This window comes from Diorhabda carinulata, chromosome 1 (assembly GCF_026250575.1).
Source record: "Diorhabda carinulata isolate Delta chromosome 1, icDioCari1.1, whole genome shotgun sequence".
In the NCBI taxonomy this organism is placed as follows: domain Eukaryota; kingdom Metazoa; phylum Arthropoda; class Insecta; order Coleoptera; family Chrysomelidae; genus Diorhabda; species Diorhabda carinulata.
The window spans coordinates 38,744,067-38,763,012 of NC_079460.1; the positions used below are offsets into that span (position 1 = coordinate 38,744,067).

General features: G+C 31.1%; 1 protein-coding gene across 7 annotated transcripts in view; it reads right to left on the reverse strand.

Moving 5' to 3' along the window:
- The window catches only part of LOC130898665 (mucin-5AC), a 282,905-nt gene that overhangs the window by 109,361 nt on the left and 154,598 nt on the right, over positions 1-18,946 (reverse strand). For all 7 annotated transcript variants that reach the window (XM_057808129.1, XM_057808113.1, XM_057808139.1 and 4 more), the window contains one exon: positions 10,637-10,892. In XM_057808129.1, the coding sequence (XP_057664112.1) occupies positions 10,637-10,892 (256 nt within the window). The remainder of the gene's footprint in view (positions 1-10,636; positions 10,893-18,946) is intronic.

The window sequence follows — 18,946 nt, forward strand, 5'->3', positions numbered from 1 at the left end:
AACCAGTTCCATGTTTCGATTGAAATGCAATCAAAATATTTGAGAGCATAACAAAGATATCAACGACAATATATGAAATATATGAAATAAATACCTCAAAGTTGCTTGAGGTTTGAGTTTAGGAACAATGTATGTAATTTATTACTTGTCACGGTATATAAACAGGAAATAAATATTTTTTAATTCAGAAAAGGGTCAAAATCAGGTTTATCATACATTATTAAATATTAATTCTCAAATATAAAAAAGTGTGAGCAGATCAGATCTTAAATTCTAGTATTTTACGTAGACGGATTCAATATCTATAGAGGTAAATAAAATATTAACTCATTCAAATAACATTTCGGGTTATTACGTGTCATGAAAAATGAAGGCGAATCCATGATAAAGTATTTTTCGTATTTTTCATTAGTCGCATCATTTTGAGCAATTTATAACTATACTAACTCAATTTAGAAACTGACATTTTTCATTATCAACCCTCTCTCGAGGAAGGTATATGGATTGGCAATTTTGAAATATTCCTTCGTTATTAGTTTTCCCGAATCGGAGGGTTGTTATGAAACGGATTTGAAACACCGTATGAACTTTTTTTAATGAAAGATGGTGATGTGAAATGAACAATTTTGTCAATGCCCAATATTTGTTACAAACATTGTCAGAAAAAGGGATCATGGAAACTGTGTCGAATCCGTTTTTTCATAAATACCAACTTAACTGGCTTTATTTCAAGTTAATTTTTTTAATACAAAGTACCATAACTCAAGCTTTAGGTTACGTTTCCATTGACACTAATACTTTTTCAGATAGGGTTGGGAAATATTTGAGATAAGATATATGAATAAGTTCGAATAATAACTCCAGTCATCTATTCAAGGACTTCACTCTTGGAAACGCTAAAATGAATTTATAGAATTCTATCTACCATGGGATATTTTGTCTGTGAATAACCTTCAGTAATCGCTCCTTGTTCAATTTAGAAATGTATAGTTTATTTTTGATGTGAAATACGGTTGGATACTATTGAGATATATCTCTGGCTGTTGATATCGCGGCAAATTTCTCCTTTTCACACCATCAAAATACGTAAAATACATCGAAAAAATCTGCTCCCATAAGTGAATACCAATATTTAATACGATATGAGATAGTTAAATTGTGCAAAAATATTTAAAATTAAAACGCAAAGAAGTTATTCGAAACAACGATGATTATGTCATTATAGTGTCTTCTAATGAATAAAAATAGTTATTTTATTTCTTATTTCGTATCTTTTCCGTCTAATGGCAAACTTTGCTTCCAGTGCTATAGGGAATGAAGTACTTCAGGATATTGCTGCACAATTGCCAGAATAACTCGAATGAAGTTAGTTACATCTAACAGTTGAGTATTTACTGCACAATAACCGAATTAAAATGTACTCAAAATGTTGCAAGAAGATAAAACGAACTACATCCTATTCCCAATTCCATTATCTGCTTCGAAAACTCTTATATGCCGTTTAGGAAAATTTGCATAATTGTCGCTTGAGTTGGCAACTAAAACGAGCACTTTTGGCTAGATGCTACACAGTTAGAAATTACTCTTGATCAAAGCTCATAGCGGAATTTTTAATTTATCTTTCTGAAATAAAATACTATTAGGACTATTAGGAAGTAGGTGATTGTGAATGTGAAATCTCTCCTCAATAAACATCATGGCTAATTGATTTATATTGTATCCATCAGATTTTAAAATATTACTTAATTAACTTCATCATTTTAAAGTATGAAATTTAATCAATGGAAAAGATTATAGATTTAATGTCGGTATTTTTGAAATAAATGGAATCCTGAATGTTAAAATTAAAGGATAAGCAAAAGAAAAGTAGCACACACACATACAATTCAAATTTTATAGAAGAAATCATAAGTGGATGACAACAGGCAAGACATGAACTTTCAACAGGTTTGTTATTGGAATAGATCACAGTCATCATCCGTCCATTTTCAGAAAATCTTCATGGATCAACATTTTTTAACAGTGTCTGTAAGTGTATGGTTGCGATTCGTCGATAATTGAACGCTTTAGTTTTCACTAAACGTTGTTAGGTACAACTTTGCTCAAATACTCGTTTGGCTGCGCATTATTACTAAATGACGGGGTATAGATGGTTTATGGGCTCATGTGAGAATGTGGCGCCGAACCCTCTAGGTGAGGATTTGGTGGAAAGTCTTTAATACACCAATAAATTTCTTTACCATTCTACACAGTGGAGACGGAGATTGATATTGCAAATATTTGAAGAAATCTAAACTGGTACTCAATATCTATATATTGACTCAACAAATAGTTGCATCATCTTATTTAGCAAAGAAGTAGGTACAAGAAGAAATTCAATAAGTGGTTTTAGTGAATTTCCAGGTTTCCAGAAGTTATTTCAATTCAGAAAAATAGGTGAATTAATCACTATCAATTGGCTTTAGTGCAGGGATTTCTCCAATTAATTTTAGGCAAAACTTTTGTTCTGTAGAGATTTCGTTTCATGTCAGAAGAGCTGATTCTTTTAACAGGGTAAAAACTGTTGTTTTCATTACTTAAATAAAGGAACATTAGTTTTATGGAGGAGATTTCAATGTTGATAAGATTTTGCACTAAGCTTAAAAATATTTTTTGTAGTATCTGAGCTATTGCAGCAAGTCGAATTTTTTTATTGGATTAGTTCAAATACTTATATAAAGACAACTGTTTCCTTTGATCGTTGTCAAAATAAAATATTTTTCAAGTAATTTTTTCATTGAAAAGTACAATGAGAAAAGATTATAATTATAACGATTTAAAAGTTCATACTTAAGTTCCTGGAATACCTGAGGTTGTATAATTGGAATGTATTGCTATCTTTTTCTCAATTTGCTATCTGACCAACAATATACACTATTTGATGACTTCTTTGTAGTCTTTCAATTCTGCAGAGACAAAATAACCTCGTCTCACTTCTATAGTGTTGGGCTACCTATAGTACAGTTTCAATGGTAACGTCTTTGTTGAGAAGGAATATGCGAGACAGAATATTGAGGGTAGTTTCCCATTGCCTTTTGGCAGATATAGCGGTGAAATTTGATTTTTATATATGTCAGGATCCGGGATTAATTTGGTTTGGTATACAGGAAGAGTAATCGACTAAATAATTTGCATCAAAATAAATGTCAATGATGGCGTTTGTTAGTTTCCATTGACAATGGATAACGTCGGTGCCTCTGAATCGTCTGGAATATACTGTACTTAAAAAAACCTTTTTGAATTCGATTTTTCAGGTCTAGTAATTACATTATGATGAGAACAAATTAATGACGTTTGATTATCGAAATGATAATATAAAATCATATTACTATCCAGTTTATATTTCAATACACATAAAGACTGATGACTCATTATAGGAAATAACTGTAAATTAACAACAATAGTTAACCGAATCAAACTGGAAACATGGAAATTAATTACGTTTTCTATTTATTCGAATAATTCCAATCAACGAGTTTACATGCATGAAGATTATAATTAACAAACCCTTATGTACACATTATCGGATTTATCTCCAATAGATTCTATAATGAGTAGTTTTTTATGAATTTTATATAGAAATTAACTGCAAAAACGAGACATGATTTGGCTGTTGGTCTAATACGATGAAATTAGAATGAAATATTGCATATATTACTTATGTGCATAATGTCAAATATAACAATTGTAAGTTCCGTTTCTATTCCCATCAGCAGCAGCGCTGCGATAGCAGTTCCGAAATGCGCGGTAGTTACTCTGACTCAACAAGAAATGTACGCCATTTTCAGATCGCTGCTACCAACATCTTCTTTGCAGTGTCAGCCTTAATTGAAAATACCGCCGTTTGTGAAATCATTTCTCTGATCCGTTTACTAAATGCAAAGAAAATTAAATCAAATGAGATTTATCGGCAAAAATACAAATTTTTCGGACAGCTGGTAATTCAATTATTATAGAAGGTAGGTCAGATAGTTCAATAAAGGACGTTATCAAGGTGAGAACGATGTGGATGATGAACTGGTTCACGCAATTGAGGAAAATCTAAAGCAAAGGTTTAGATTTAGTGTTGTTGCTATCGAATTTCCACAAAGCGTGCCACGTTGCAAATACCTACAAAACTTTAGGAGCTATGTAGTTAGTCTCAAATAGTAAACAGACATATTTATTACATTTACAAAGCAAGAAAAAAATCATAAAATTACTTAGTAAGTGAATACACCAGTATCGCAGCAAGAAAGGGGGACACAATAGATCCTTTGGGTCGCAGTGTATACGAGACCCCAAATCCATACATACATACATAGCAAGTGAAAAATATAATTTTTTAGTTAATTAGAGTTCCCTCAACATATTATATAGTTCGTAATGATTGGAAACCTAAAATTTCAATGTTGTTAATCAACATAAGAACAGACTATACTAAAACAAACCAAATACTTTCCAAATTTTCATAGTTAATAATAAATATCAAAAATTACCTTTTCTGAATGTAAATTATGTTTGGCCTGTTCCAGGTGTTAGGATTACAAAATATAAGAGTAACGGTTATTGATAACGTAATTTTGCATTGTCGAGGATGATTACCGTCGATAAATAATGCGACATCTTCAATTAGTTATGGTTCGTTTTGCGATTGATTAATTAAGTCTAGCAGAAATATTCCCAGGATTTGTTGTATGAGAAAAATTTGATGTTTTGGTTATCAAGCAGAAAATATTGATAAAAATAAATAATCATACAAATAAAAGAAATCTACATTATACATTACGTATAGAGCAGTGAATACGTTAATCAGAGAGGTAACACAAAATCTTCTGTTCCATTCTCGACTACAAGTATATTATATGAATTGCACATTTATACGAGGCGTAGCAGTTAATTTCTTGTAGTTTAGTCTAGCAATACTATGTCACGCAGTAGCAGAAGTAGAACTGAAAGTATCTTCTACTTCTACTTCAGAACTTAGTTTAGTTATGGTTTGTGCTTTGTACGTAGTTTTCTGAAGAAGGAGCTTTCCTTACCACTCGTACCAATGGGAATATCTACCGTGTTTGTATTACCTTGAATTGAATATGAGCAAGATCTTACACAAGGATTCTAGAATGCCAAAAGTTCTCAACTATGAACAAAAACGATGCGCAAAGCGATCTGCCCGGATTTGTCTATCTCAAAAATATAATATTGTCAAACGAATTAATTAGGGCAAATTCATTAATATATTTTAGGGAACATAAAAAATGTTTTATGTGCGCCTTCAGCAAAATTCTGTGATATTTTTAAAAGTTTTTCTGATAAAATTTTCGAAAGATTGCCCCAGTTAATCAATTCGTTAGGCATAAAAAAACAAATATTTCGTTTGGAGGATTGGACAGACATTTCCTCAATATTTTGTTCAGATCATAAGATTTATGTAAATATGTTTGTAAATAATAGTTTTAACATATGCATCTTTCATTACATAGGTATTATTAATAAAATTTTGAAGGGCAAAGATCAATATAAAGACTATGATGTTGTGATGAATATGGCATATGTTAAATATAGAGAAAGCTGCAAGAAATACAACGGTAATCATTAATTAACCTTGGTTATAAAATCAGTTTTTTATATACCATTGTATGTACCATATACAAACAGAAACTTTTTTAAACACGCCAACATTTCACTGTTGACAGTCCTAAGCCTGCTAAAGTGTGAAGGAAAATTTTTTGTTTGTGGATATAGTTGTAAAATGTCAAAAACAAAATGAAAATTATAATAATCATCCTGTGTTTCAATATTCCATCTACCTATATCTTATGTAAACCATTTAATTGTGAAATTTAGATGGTTGGACCTGGTTGCCACATAAATTGTAAATGAAACCAAAATATTTTACAATATACTTCATTTGAACAGCATTTTAATTTCAGATATTTATATTTTCTTGTAAACAACAATATTTGAATTTGAAATGTTAGCAGAATGAAAGTATTTTGCATAATACTTTTGTTTCATTCACAATTTGATCACAATTTTTCTTAGTACGAAGCCAGTTCGACAGATGTCGCTAGGATCGAACTTTGTCATCAAATTTTTATACAGAGTGGCAGATCTATGGAGTATATGATCTTAGGCTATAGTAAACAAAGCAATGTGGTGTGGATACTTCTTGTAGCTCGACAGGCGAAACTCTATCGGCGCTGCTGACGCAATCAAGCGATTGGCATGTTGCAAGAAGAAATGAGGGCGGATTGAAAATTTTCTACTTTTAACAGTTTATATCAACGCTATTATGAGGGTTAGTGACGTGCGGTAAATTCCAAAATTCATGTTCCGGCGTGTCCAATCAGTAACAAATATAAACCCATTTTCAGTCTTACTCTGGAAGGTTGGTTGTCTAAATCTTTATAATCTGTTGAACAAACAGATGAACTTCAATTTTATTCTTCGTACTTGCGTGATGATGAATTATCGTAGAAAGTTTAAAAGGTTTTTGTATCTAGATTTCTCCAATTATACGGTTAATTAACAATATGCTGAAATTATATTAAAGCATTGATTTCAGAAATAAACAGTGCGTTACTTCAAATTAGTAGTTTTAATATTGGTATATTTGAAAAGTTGTCAAAGATCTACTTTTCTAACGTCAATTCTATACAAGTTTTTTCATTCATTTCCCTCGGACAATTCAAAAAGCATTGTGTTGTAGTTTTATTTTCCTTTTTAGTGACCTAGTTTTGGGGAACTACATTTGTGGATATGGAGAGATTTCGAAATTTTGGAATAAAATGATATTACGATTTTTACGAGAGAATTTGACAAATTAAAGATTTTAAGAATGATAAATATCATAGTGCACCCAAACAATTTTTCAGTATGTGGGTCCTAAAAGTTCCGTGAGTTGATAATATGCAGTCGCTTGGATAAAATCAATCATTTAAAATCATTTTATTTTCCCTAAAATATGACGTTGAAGTAAAAAGCTGAGTATACTGGTGCCCAAAGGAATTAACAAATAGGATATTTCGATATTTGGAAAATATTAAGTCGAGCATCAAATAGTGTGATGTTCTTATAACTTTGTGTTGACTGCAGGACTCGAAGGAATAGAATAAATTTCGAATGAGTTATTTATCGATTTTTGTACCAAGTGCTTGCTGAAAACCTAAGGAAGTACATATTTGATTTAGTTTTTATTAGAAAAGTGATTTGAAATTGAAAGCATTGCTGATTCGAGGTCGAGACGTTATAAAAAAGGAAAGAATTTATGAGAAAACTCAGAAGTGGGAAAATCTAGTAACCATACACTAGAAATAGCTTTGTAGACAATAGAAGTGGACCAAATGAAATTTAGAACAGGGAGGAATGGATAATAGACGGATATGTAAAAAAAAAATGAAACACATTTAGAACTTAATTCTATGTTCAGTTTATACCTGATAATACTGAAGGATATAATGATTGTTTATATCACCGAAGTGAGATTACCAATACCGCTAGAATGGGAAGGGGGAGCAAGAAGGGAGAACCAGTCTCAAATCAAAAACCAACTGACCAATCAGTTTCATTTTTGCACTTAACACAGCACCACCATGAGAGTTATTAGTAAGCCAAGTCACTGGACGACACCACGACACCACCACGTTTTTAGAAGAAAGTATATTTGGTAGCAACCCAGGCAGGTCCCTGCAAATAATGCTTTTTCCAGTATCACGCAAAACTTCTAGTGTTAGAAAACGCGGAATACCGCATTCATTACTTCATAGCATATAAAAATGAATTAGAAGAGACGATTAAATAAAAAGAAACTAGCAGAGGAAGATAAGCTGAAGAAAAAAGAACTAAGAAACAATGTACGGTTAACAAAAAAGAGTAACCAAAAAAAACTATCGAAAGTTAACTCGTCAAATGAAAGTAGCGATAGTGAAGTTGAAAATACCCCATGTTTCCGCATGCGGCAAATGGGCTCATTGTAGCTGTGCTGGGATACGCGGTATATTTAGTTTCATTGATCTTCAAACTTTAAGTGCCCCGTCTTGCCCCCTTTCCCTTAGTAACTTGATGGAAGGAATTGTAGGAAGCAGAACTGAAAACAGTTTGGACAAACGTAACTGGTTTTGTTATGCAACAAGTGAAGGATACTTTGCAGCAGACATACAGGGCGTTATACGACAAAGGTATAAAGTGATAGATGTGAGATCTTAAAAGTAAGAAGATTGAAGTCAAATCGGAATACATAAGAAAAGAACACATTTTAGGAAAAAAAGATGAAATGAGCTGCATAAAATGTTGAATAGTGAGTAGTTCAAGAGAACCGTAGATATAATTAAAGAGTAGAAAGTTTTCTTCACAAAATAATATTGAAACTCGATAAACCCGATAATATGATACTCAAATTTTCTGATTATCGGCTCAAAGAGATTTTATTGATGAAGAAGCAAGTTTGATTAGTATTTCATAGCAATAAAAAGTTTATATCTCCCTTTTCCAGTCAACTTTGAATCACGTATGAGCTCATCAAATATTTCAAATGAACCTCTATCGCCTCTATCAGTAACTTTTTTCTTAATTTCGTCGCGTTTCATAGTAGTTCGATTGTCACGCTCCAATCGGCGTGACCGTCGCTATTTTCGATTTGGTTCACGCATCAGACAGCACGTACGCACGCCGTAATCGATTAGCACAGATGAGACAGGGTCGAAACAAGTAGAAATTCATTAAAATCAAACTTTTGCACAACAATGTAATCAATTCGCTATTGATGAAATTTTTATATGAGTATAGAGAGAAAGCAGAAAGCTGAGACAATAAAAACGTTTTTCGAAGTAAATATATTTCTCTTTCTTATTGACGTAAGTATGCTATTCTGCAATTTAGATGAGAAAGGACAACTACCTATGCAGTTACGCCTAAAATAGTAAGGAAAGTACCAATGCACCGAAAAGATATACAACTTAAAGCTGAAGAGGTGATTCAGATATAAAAGTATCGAGGAATACGAGGTTTTTAATCATCAAACTGTGAAAGACTGACTGTTTGCATTTGGTAAATCACAAAAATAGGTTTCAGATAATAAAAAGATAGAAAATAGAGCAGAAACAAGCAGAAATGCAATACATCGCCAAATTTCGAAACTAATATATAACACAAAAATTGTATATTATAAGAAATTTTGTCAGTTCCAAAAAAACATTTGGTAATATGGTATACAAAACTTCTATAGTGGCTCAACCCAGCATTGGAAATTTTTAGTTTGTACAAAATGAAAAGGAAAACGGACTACAGAATTTCCAAAATTTTCCAATTATCTGAAATGCTATTCCAAATTTATAGATGAATCGATGGATAGAAACATGTTTAGTTTAGTGGGACAGATAGTATTCGTTATTTTAAAATTTTTCATGAGATGCTTTTTCAATTAATTTTATCAATGTGCTATATATTTTAGATTCAAACCGCGTCTGACGAATAGCTTGCTCAAAATAAATTCGATGATATAATATTTATTTTATGCATTAGGTTTTCACTTTGCGTGCTACACAATACAAATAATCGTTTTTCCAGCTGTCTCCATGTTTCAAAATAACGCACATGTTAATTATACACGCTTTTATCTGCTAATTATAAATCTAGCTAATGAATTTGATGAATTTAAACTCGTGAAATATGTTTATTGTTATATGTTCAAAAATAAATTCATATAAATTTAGTATCAATTATTCGGACTACTAGAATGTATGCCATCTAGTCTATGGGACTATTTTAAATTAGTACAATAACTTGAGGTTAAATAAATTTTGGCTCTGATTATGTACTTTTGCTACAATTAATTGATGAAAAATACAATACTAGTAGTGAAGTGACTCTATGTTACTACTCTGAACATTAATATAGATATAGTTCAAATAAAAACCGTATACCCACTTAAGTCCATTTCTGATCGCAGAGTCAGAAAAAAAGACAATGCGAAACTAAATATTCCGCGCTGCCAAGCGGAAACTTAAATGGCCAAAAGTGAGGCCGTGAGCTGTGTTAAAATGTTATTTTATAACTATCGCTCGACAAAGTATAACGTACTTTCCTTGCTGTGAAGCAGAATTTATGTTCTACGATGTTTTGCAGCACCGCCTTTGCGGGAAATGTATTGTTTTGGGTGATTGAGTTCAAACTAGAGGTGCATCAAATCATTCACGATTCTCGGTTTCTTTGTTCCTTCTCATTCCTGCTTCAAATCGTGAAACTCAGAGCGATCGAACTTCCAGTTGTTTTCTCTTTATTTCTTTCTCGAGAATCTATTATCCGAAGAGACAAGGTTTCAATCTACATGTAATTCTGGTAGGAGTTGCTTTAAGGTTTCTTTCTCAAATAACAAACATTAAATTGTAACATTTCAAAATTATGCTGAAAACTTAGATTAAAGCCAGCTGCGGGAGAATTACTTTATTATACAGGGTCTACATTCTTTTTCGTCGTTACAGTATAACCGGTATGTGTGAATTTTTTGTGAATAAATATTTGCTTAAGAACTTCGCAAATGGATTTCTTAAATTTGTTTTCAAATCACTTAACATCAGCTACAGGATTTTATCTACATATTTTTTCAGTCATCACTTACCTGAATTTGCTGGTCCTGTACCCAATAACACGTCGATGCCCTCAGACAAAATGTCAGTATCTTGATAGGATATAGAAAAAGTGGCATCATCTTGCAGCTTAGCTAACATAGCAGCTAAGCTATTTTTATCGAGGTCGTCAGGCTCCTTGAGTTGTAACGTGACGTTACCGTCAGAAGCGGTACTGTACATGAATACAGCATGACCTCCTGGGTACGGTTGTAAAGGAAGGCGGACCCCTGCCAGCTCATGTATGCCCTGAAATTAATAATAATAATAATCAACACATTTTGCATTTCTTATTCTATATTCTTAGTATATAGAGTACGTTATCAACCAATGTGAATATTGACAAACATTTTAGAATTCGAATTTTATCATATACCAAAAAAAAATCAAATCAATTTTTCAAGTTAGTGAACATTGAAAATTTTTGTGAAAGGTATTTTCTGTAACTGTTATATTGTGTGTATTTCATTATTTCTGAGAGGAGATACCACCCTCAATAATTTATTCTAATCAGCAGAACAAATAAACATGAAAGACTATAATACGAGAATAAAGAATATTTTTTCACGGAATGAAGTAGAAATGGAGTAAATGAAATAATAAAACTTCAAATGGTTTCAAGAATAGGAATGAAATGCAGTCTGGAATATAAAAATTTGATCACGTACACCTTTCATAAAGTAGTCTATAACCCATCGGGCTTGATTATATTATACCGTAACATAAGACAGACATTCCTTAGGTTTTTAATATGAAGTATAAAAATTCACGGGCCTCGAAAGTTCTGTTCAAATTTCTGGATGATTTTTTCATAAAAATGTTAGTACAGAATCATGAGAACTTAAACCGAACAACTCATATTTCCATACATACAGAGTTGCGTGAAAATTCGGAATTAAATTATCACTGTACAAACAGTAATTTGGAGAAAACGCTGAAAACTTAAAATAATATTAAGCTGAAACTTTTTAATGCCAATAAAACTCATTCAATTCCAATCATCTGCAATCCTATATAAATGCAGAGGTAGGTATGTTGTTTGTAGAGTTATTGGAAAGTTCGTCATAAATGAAATCTCACCAGACCCTTTTTGAAAAAATAACGACTGTCGACGGGTGAATTAACGTACCAAATGTATTCCACCCTCTAATTGATAGACTTTCAGGCAAGGGTATTAATTTAACATATTTAAAACTGACTATCTTATCTATCAACGTTTTCATGAGCCCAAAATCATGGAATCTCTGAAAGAACGATTGGGAAGAATAGAGCACAATAATAGACTAGTAAATGATCCAATTATTTTGTTCTAGTGATAAATTTGACTCATACAAAATATAGTTTTTTTGATGTCACTCCACTTTTTCTGTTTACTTTGTTATAATACCCAATATAGGCGATTATAAATCTCATCGTCTTACATTACTTATCCCTATTCGAAAACAAAAGCAAGAGTTCCCTTCTACAGACAGTTTAATCGGAAATATAAAAAGCCATGTAATGACATTGGGTAACGTTTGGAGAAATGCTCGTAAAAAAGTTTTACTGCTATACTGGTATAAAATACTTTTGGTATTACGATTCAGATACTCTGCGGTGATGGTTGTCGTAAAACTTTTTTCTTTTGACCAATTATAGTCTCGGTCTGCATAAAAAGAAAACTAACAAAAAGGAACATGATTTCCCGTTCTTCTAATCATGTTGTTATTGATTGAAGTTTGTACAAAGTATTTTATGGGTGATTTTAAATGGCTCATTAGAGACACCTACTTAAAATCGTACAAACTGTGAAGCCCAGGCCTAGAGCGGAATAAATTTTTGAAATGCCAGAATTTTAGAGAAAAAAAAAGTAGACAATCCTTTTAAAACATTGGCTCAGATTGGTTTTTATAAAATAAATTTGTATATACATTGAAAAAACAGATAACTCAAGAAAAAAAAGGATTTTTCATGGTTTGAGTATATTTTATTCTTCTCATAATGGCTTTCTTGGTTCAATACTTTTTCCTTGAATGAAGTTATCAGTTTTACAGTGCATTATAATTCAATTCATCAATTTTCAATATATCAATCATAGTCTTTATTCATTAGTCTTCAAATGACTAAATCTTAATAGCCTATCAAATTGAGGATGATTTGTTAAAATATCCAGAAAAATCATGGTTTGTATATAATGAACTGTCGTGGTCAATCGTATGAGAATGCTAATCAGTAAGGACCTATCCTGAGGATTTGGAAGAGATGTTGGGCAATGAATGTATTAATAACAAAAAATATGAAATGTATTGCATTCACAGAGTCTTCAACATGTTCATCCGAATGTGGGTATTACTATCCGAATTTTTTTCAGAATCAGAGCTACAAAATGTTTAGATTAAAGATCTATCCCGCTCTAAGAAGAGTGAAAACATGCGCCAGCAAGGTGCAAGATAGATTTAATGCACTTGCATTACTGTCTATTGAAGCTCAACTAGTACCAAGAAATTAATGAAGATATAATCGACGTTTTTACGCGGACCAGAATCAGGAAAAAGAAATTGATTCATATAAAAAAAAATATTTATTATTTATCTATTTAGAGTTCATAACTTATTTATCTTTCATGATTATTAGTTATAATTCAATAAAATAAAGTTATTTTGTGATAAAAATATTGGATCAAAATTAATAAAATCCATTTTATTGAAAAGAACGGCAACAAGTTTAAATCCACTGTTCTCAAGATATCAGAACCGCTTTCTGAAATTTATTTATCATGTTATTAAAATGTACGAAATCTTTTTTAATAATATGAAGAAGATATCTCAATATTTTTCGTTTTAAGTTAAATTGTCATTGCTATCTGTCTACTTTTCAGAAAATACCCACAAATATAGACGTCTTCTCTAATTTACAGAACATTAAGTAACATAAATTTTTTCCACAAGCTTTTTTCGAAAATAGTTTGATAATCCTTGTATTCAATACTGTCACTTCAATATAACCTAACCAAAATTAATATCATATAAATAAGAAACAAAAATGCGAAGGAAACATCCAGTGTGGATAGCGATGGTGAATGCATAAACATATTTTTGTAAGAAGGACATTAGATGAGTTGAATTCTATGATCCATCATATCATATTTTCTGTGAATATTTGGAAATTCACTGAAATATCGAGCTACATCTATTGATCTGAATATAATAAATAATTGGATTTATTATAAGTTTACCGTTGGAATTTTTCATATGACCGTACGGTTTTTAGTGGATAAGCATATAAATTCAAAGAGCAATTCAACAAAACAAATTTTCATGCTTTTGGCATATTCGTCCAATTTTTTTATGAAATCAATAGATTTAATAAAACTCGTACATCATCCTACGTCGAAGTTTCCATTGTACAAAAACTTATAATGTAAGTAAGTCTTATAATGTAAATTTCATTCAAATCATCTTTTTGGGACCAAATGCTGCCCATATATTTTCCAAAACTGAGAAAAAGTAAAAGATTATTGAAAGAACCATATAACTTTCTATAAAAATCTTATTTCAGCTCTATATTATTAAAGTTTGCTGGTGCACCACCGATCTATGACAGATTAAAAGTGCCGTTTTTCAAGCTTTATATTAAAATTTTAAAAGACCACACTAGATATTCAAATTTATGAAAGTTTAATGCCACCTTCTTCCAAAAGTTATCGTTGGAAGATAATAATAAATAGTTTCTCAAGCGTTGGCAAAGATATATGTGTGACAGTTATTAAAAAATTCTATTTTGTTAATATTTATATTAAGTTTATATAGTTACCTAGAAAATATTGATAGAAGAAACTCTTTGATATCATATCAACTAAAATATATATATTTCTGTATAATAATTGTAATTAACACTTTTTGGCAAATACGTATTAACTTTTTATTTAATTTTGAAGAAGATATCAAACTTCATTTGTAAACACTTATACAATGCTTGTCTGTGATAATTGCCTTGATGTGTATTTAATTATGTATAAAGATTTATAAAGACATAGATAAGAATTAATGAAGTACCAGATGAATGTAGTTAATTCGGAGCAGAAAAAATAGAATTTATAAAAATTATGCACCCATTTTTCAAAATGTCTGTTACTAGCAAACTATACAATTAGGAAACGAGGTCAGAAGACAGAAGTCTAGTCTAGTTTTCTAATCCGTTTTTCGGTTCGATATTTTCAAATCACGTAATATACATCGCAATACAACACTCTGATACGCTGCTAATAGAGTTAAATACAGAAGGAATCAAGACATAATAAAAGTTATAAAAAATAACAACATAACCGATAAGGTGCCTTCTATACACTCCACTCACATGTTACACCACTCGCTTGTGGCTCGTGCTGCTCGTCATTTTCTGAAATGACCTTAAAGTTAGTTGTTGATCAGAATTTGTATATACCTTCTATGTTTTCATAAATAAAATTTTCGTTTTTATTATAATTTCACAGTCCCCAATATATCTTTTTTATCACTTCTCAAGTCTATTTTTAATTTGCGAAATATCAATAAAAATTACCACATCAGAGCTCATTCAATATATGATTTAAACTAGCATTTATCTGATACCCTTTCTTATTTATGACGTCATTTTCTTGCCAACGACCGTCGTAAATCAGGTCATGGCGAAATTGCTCATTTAATCCGAGTCCAACAAGTGGCAAAATTGTCGCGTGTTCAAGAGTCTCATCGTGACGGGCCGTCAAGAGTCTTAATGAGCTGATTGCTTATTAAAGGCAGTTTGCGTGTTATTTTCCACTAACAGTAACGCCAATGGCTCACCAAATCGACATCAGTGACACGGGGAAAGCCACTGCAGCCGTTATCATTATCACCCTACTACTGTTATTGCATTTCCTCAATTATAGAACTGTGAATATACTATCACATTAACGAATGTACTTTCGATATTAAAAAGTATATGAACGATTTCATTAATATCAGTTATCAGTGATTGGATCAAGAATTCAACGTCATTCATAATCTAACCAATTAAAAATCAATAAAAATTCCTATAGTAACCAGAATCAATATTTCAATTAATCAATATTTCTATCAACGTCAATTTGAATAATGAATTTTGAATCCTATGAATTTAAAAATTTTTACAAAAATTAATAATTAATACAATTCAAAACTACCGAAACTCATAATTAATTATTGTCAGTGAAATTTTATTATTTTTATACATTTATACATATTTCTTATATTATATTACATTTTCGAAATATTTATTTCTGTAATTATTTCAGAGGTGAATAATAGAAATCCTTTATTTTGATACATATCAATATATATACATATATATTTATTAATTTCTTAAACTTTTGATATATTAATGGTTCTAAATGTTTTTGATTTCAGGTCTCTTCTGATTTAAAATTTTATCTATCTATATTGATACATCAAATATTACGTCAGCAATATTCATCAGTTCTTTGATGTATACAAATGAATATATAGTATGATACAATATAATGCGGCAGACAATCCAATTAGTGCAAATTGAACATGCCTTCACATTTGTCTCATATTACTAGTATATTTGAATCTCTTCGTCAGTTTATCAGAAAGGTTCAATAATCTAATTGGAAACAGTGAATAAACATTGGAGCAGCTAGAAAATGTTTCACATAGCATTCCAATTTACTGGAAACCAATATATTATGCGTTTGACTCCTACATCTGATTACAATGATGACCTATCGCAATTGGGCGAATTTATGTTTTGTGTGGTAGCTTTATAGGTGCCAGTGGCGTTCCGGTGAATCAAATATACTCTCATCAACATAATAAAATATATTCTTACACAAACTAAACCATACAATTTGCAAACTAAAACAGTCAGATACACCATCTATCTGCCTATCTGATCAGTCTTTGTCGTTATATCTTTGGATCTCCCCTAGCTTTTTAAAATCTGCTCTGGTTTTCGTCTGCTTATTTGATTTGTTGTCTTCATTTGCTTATTGTCAATACCTATTCTCTATCTCTATTGTTCCGTTTTTTATCTATCAAATCAGGTCAGGAGAGGTTCGGTAGACTGCCTTACCAAAAACAACACATGGAATGACATCTGGTAAACTACACAGCAATCATGTCTCCTGACTTGGAACTCTACAGACGAATTACAGCCTTTACAAATGGCACATGTAACTCATCTAGAGTTAGATAGAGTTATTTATATGACTATATCAATTTCATGCGACGTGAATATTCACTAATTAATTCAGACCAGAAATTAATCTGAAAATATCACAAATACAGTCGACAACTTCAATTTAAGATTGAAGTGGTAAACAATCTAGTTTATCGGAATACGTTCGCTGATTTTCTATAACAAATTGTGCTCACAATAAATCATTCTCATTCCGATTGGACGTGCGACATCAATGGTTCTGGTCCTAATCCTAATCCTAGTCCTAATCTATTGCGTATAATAGCAAACCCAAACCTTGGTGTGAGGAAATGAGCAAACACCTTGTATTTCACACAATAGTGACGTGATTATTTTATCATCCAGACGAAATAAAGACCGCAATGAAGAATAGTTTCTTACCTTAGCGAAGTTGTTTAAGCTTTGAATCAATATCAAACAGATGATGGAACAATTACTATGGGTCTTCATTCTTATAAATAATATCGTACTTTGATTACGTATTACTTATGTTTTATAATTTTTAAACTTGGGATGACGTCAAGTAGAAAGTAATTATGATTTAGTGTTTCTCTTGTATTTCAATTCTATGAGCAACTCCCATTTATTTTTCATTCAGTGATTTCCACTACACTAGTTTTATCTTTTAATTGGTTGATTGGTTGTAAAGGAGCTACCTATACCAATCGAGATATTTCATAATTAAATTTCATAAGTGAAATTTGATTGCGTCGACTTCATTACGTTGTTTTGTCAAAATAATAATCAGTTTGGGATTAATTGAAAATCAATTTTGGTAAATATCTGATCCTTTTATCGTGTTTTTGTATATAACTATGTAAAAACAGTTCGTATTTTTCATCCAAATTAATTATAACGTCATCTTCTGTAATAATATATCTGGAAATTTGATCCAAATGATTTTTTCATTGTATTCACAGAAATTTATATTAACCACCATGACTTTTTATCTAGAGTTGTGTAACATTTTTAAGGTCAAATTGGGCACAAATTATATTAGTTTTGTTCGTGGGCCTAATTCCAGATCAGTTAGTAACCCATCACATGCGCACTTTCAAAATTATCGTTCGCGAGTCGATAATCGGCATTATTATCATTAACTTTTATAAATAAATAATTATCTGTTCTTGATAGTTAATTTCAAATTAGAAGGTCGAACTACTGAAGAGATAGTTTTTAAACGGTTGCAAATAATATTATCCAGTACACCGAACTTTGACTCATTTACTGAAAATATAATAATTCAGAAAGCTCCTGTATTATCATTCATTTGTTCTATTTTTGATATGTTATCATGAGAACGATTTTTGCGGCTAGATCATATGATTTTCAGTAAACTTTAGCATCTCCAAGAAACTACTGATATTTCAATAGATTGGGATTACTATGATTTTACCTGAAAACATTGTTGAATATATATATACAAGTAGTTTTTTATTGGGAACGTGGCAAGGAAACACCAAAGTGGACTAACTTTAATATATTTTCCGAGCTTTCGAATACTTATGTATTCATCGTCTGGGACTGAAATTATGGTCAAATACAATATAAATAATATGTATAAATGTATAACAATGATAAAATTTCACTAACAATTATTAATTAAGATTGCCGGTTTTTTTTTTAATAATTTTTAAAAGAAAGACGTTTCGACTTTTCTTCAAGTCTTTATCGAATTATATATGACAGATGACGTCATCTCTTGAAATATTAGGGATCTATCATTACTCGGAGTCGACTTCATCCATATAAACTGGTTCGTATTTTAGTTCTCGTGTTCTCTTGATTCTACAATTCGTTTTCGTGGGTGTACATTCCGCAAAGTTGGTACTGCAAAGGGCGAGGCAAGACGTATGAACTTTGTTTGTTTTTAGGGCTCTTACGCATATTTATGAAATATGTATAGGAGCAGGGGCTTAATTAATTTCCGGGAATGGGTACGAAAATGTTTATTCATTTTCCAAATAAATTCTCAAAGCCCGGCGTGTAATTTAATTAAAACCACGGTGTCTTCCTGTAGGGGGGATTTGTGCAAAGCTAAGCTACAGTTTATATGTAATAAAGTCTCATTGTTACGTTATTAACGGCGACTTTATTTAAAAAAA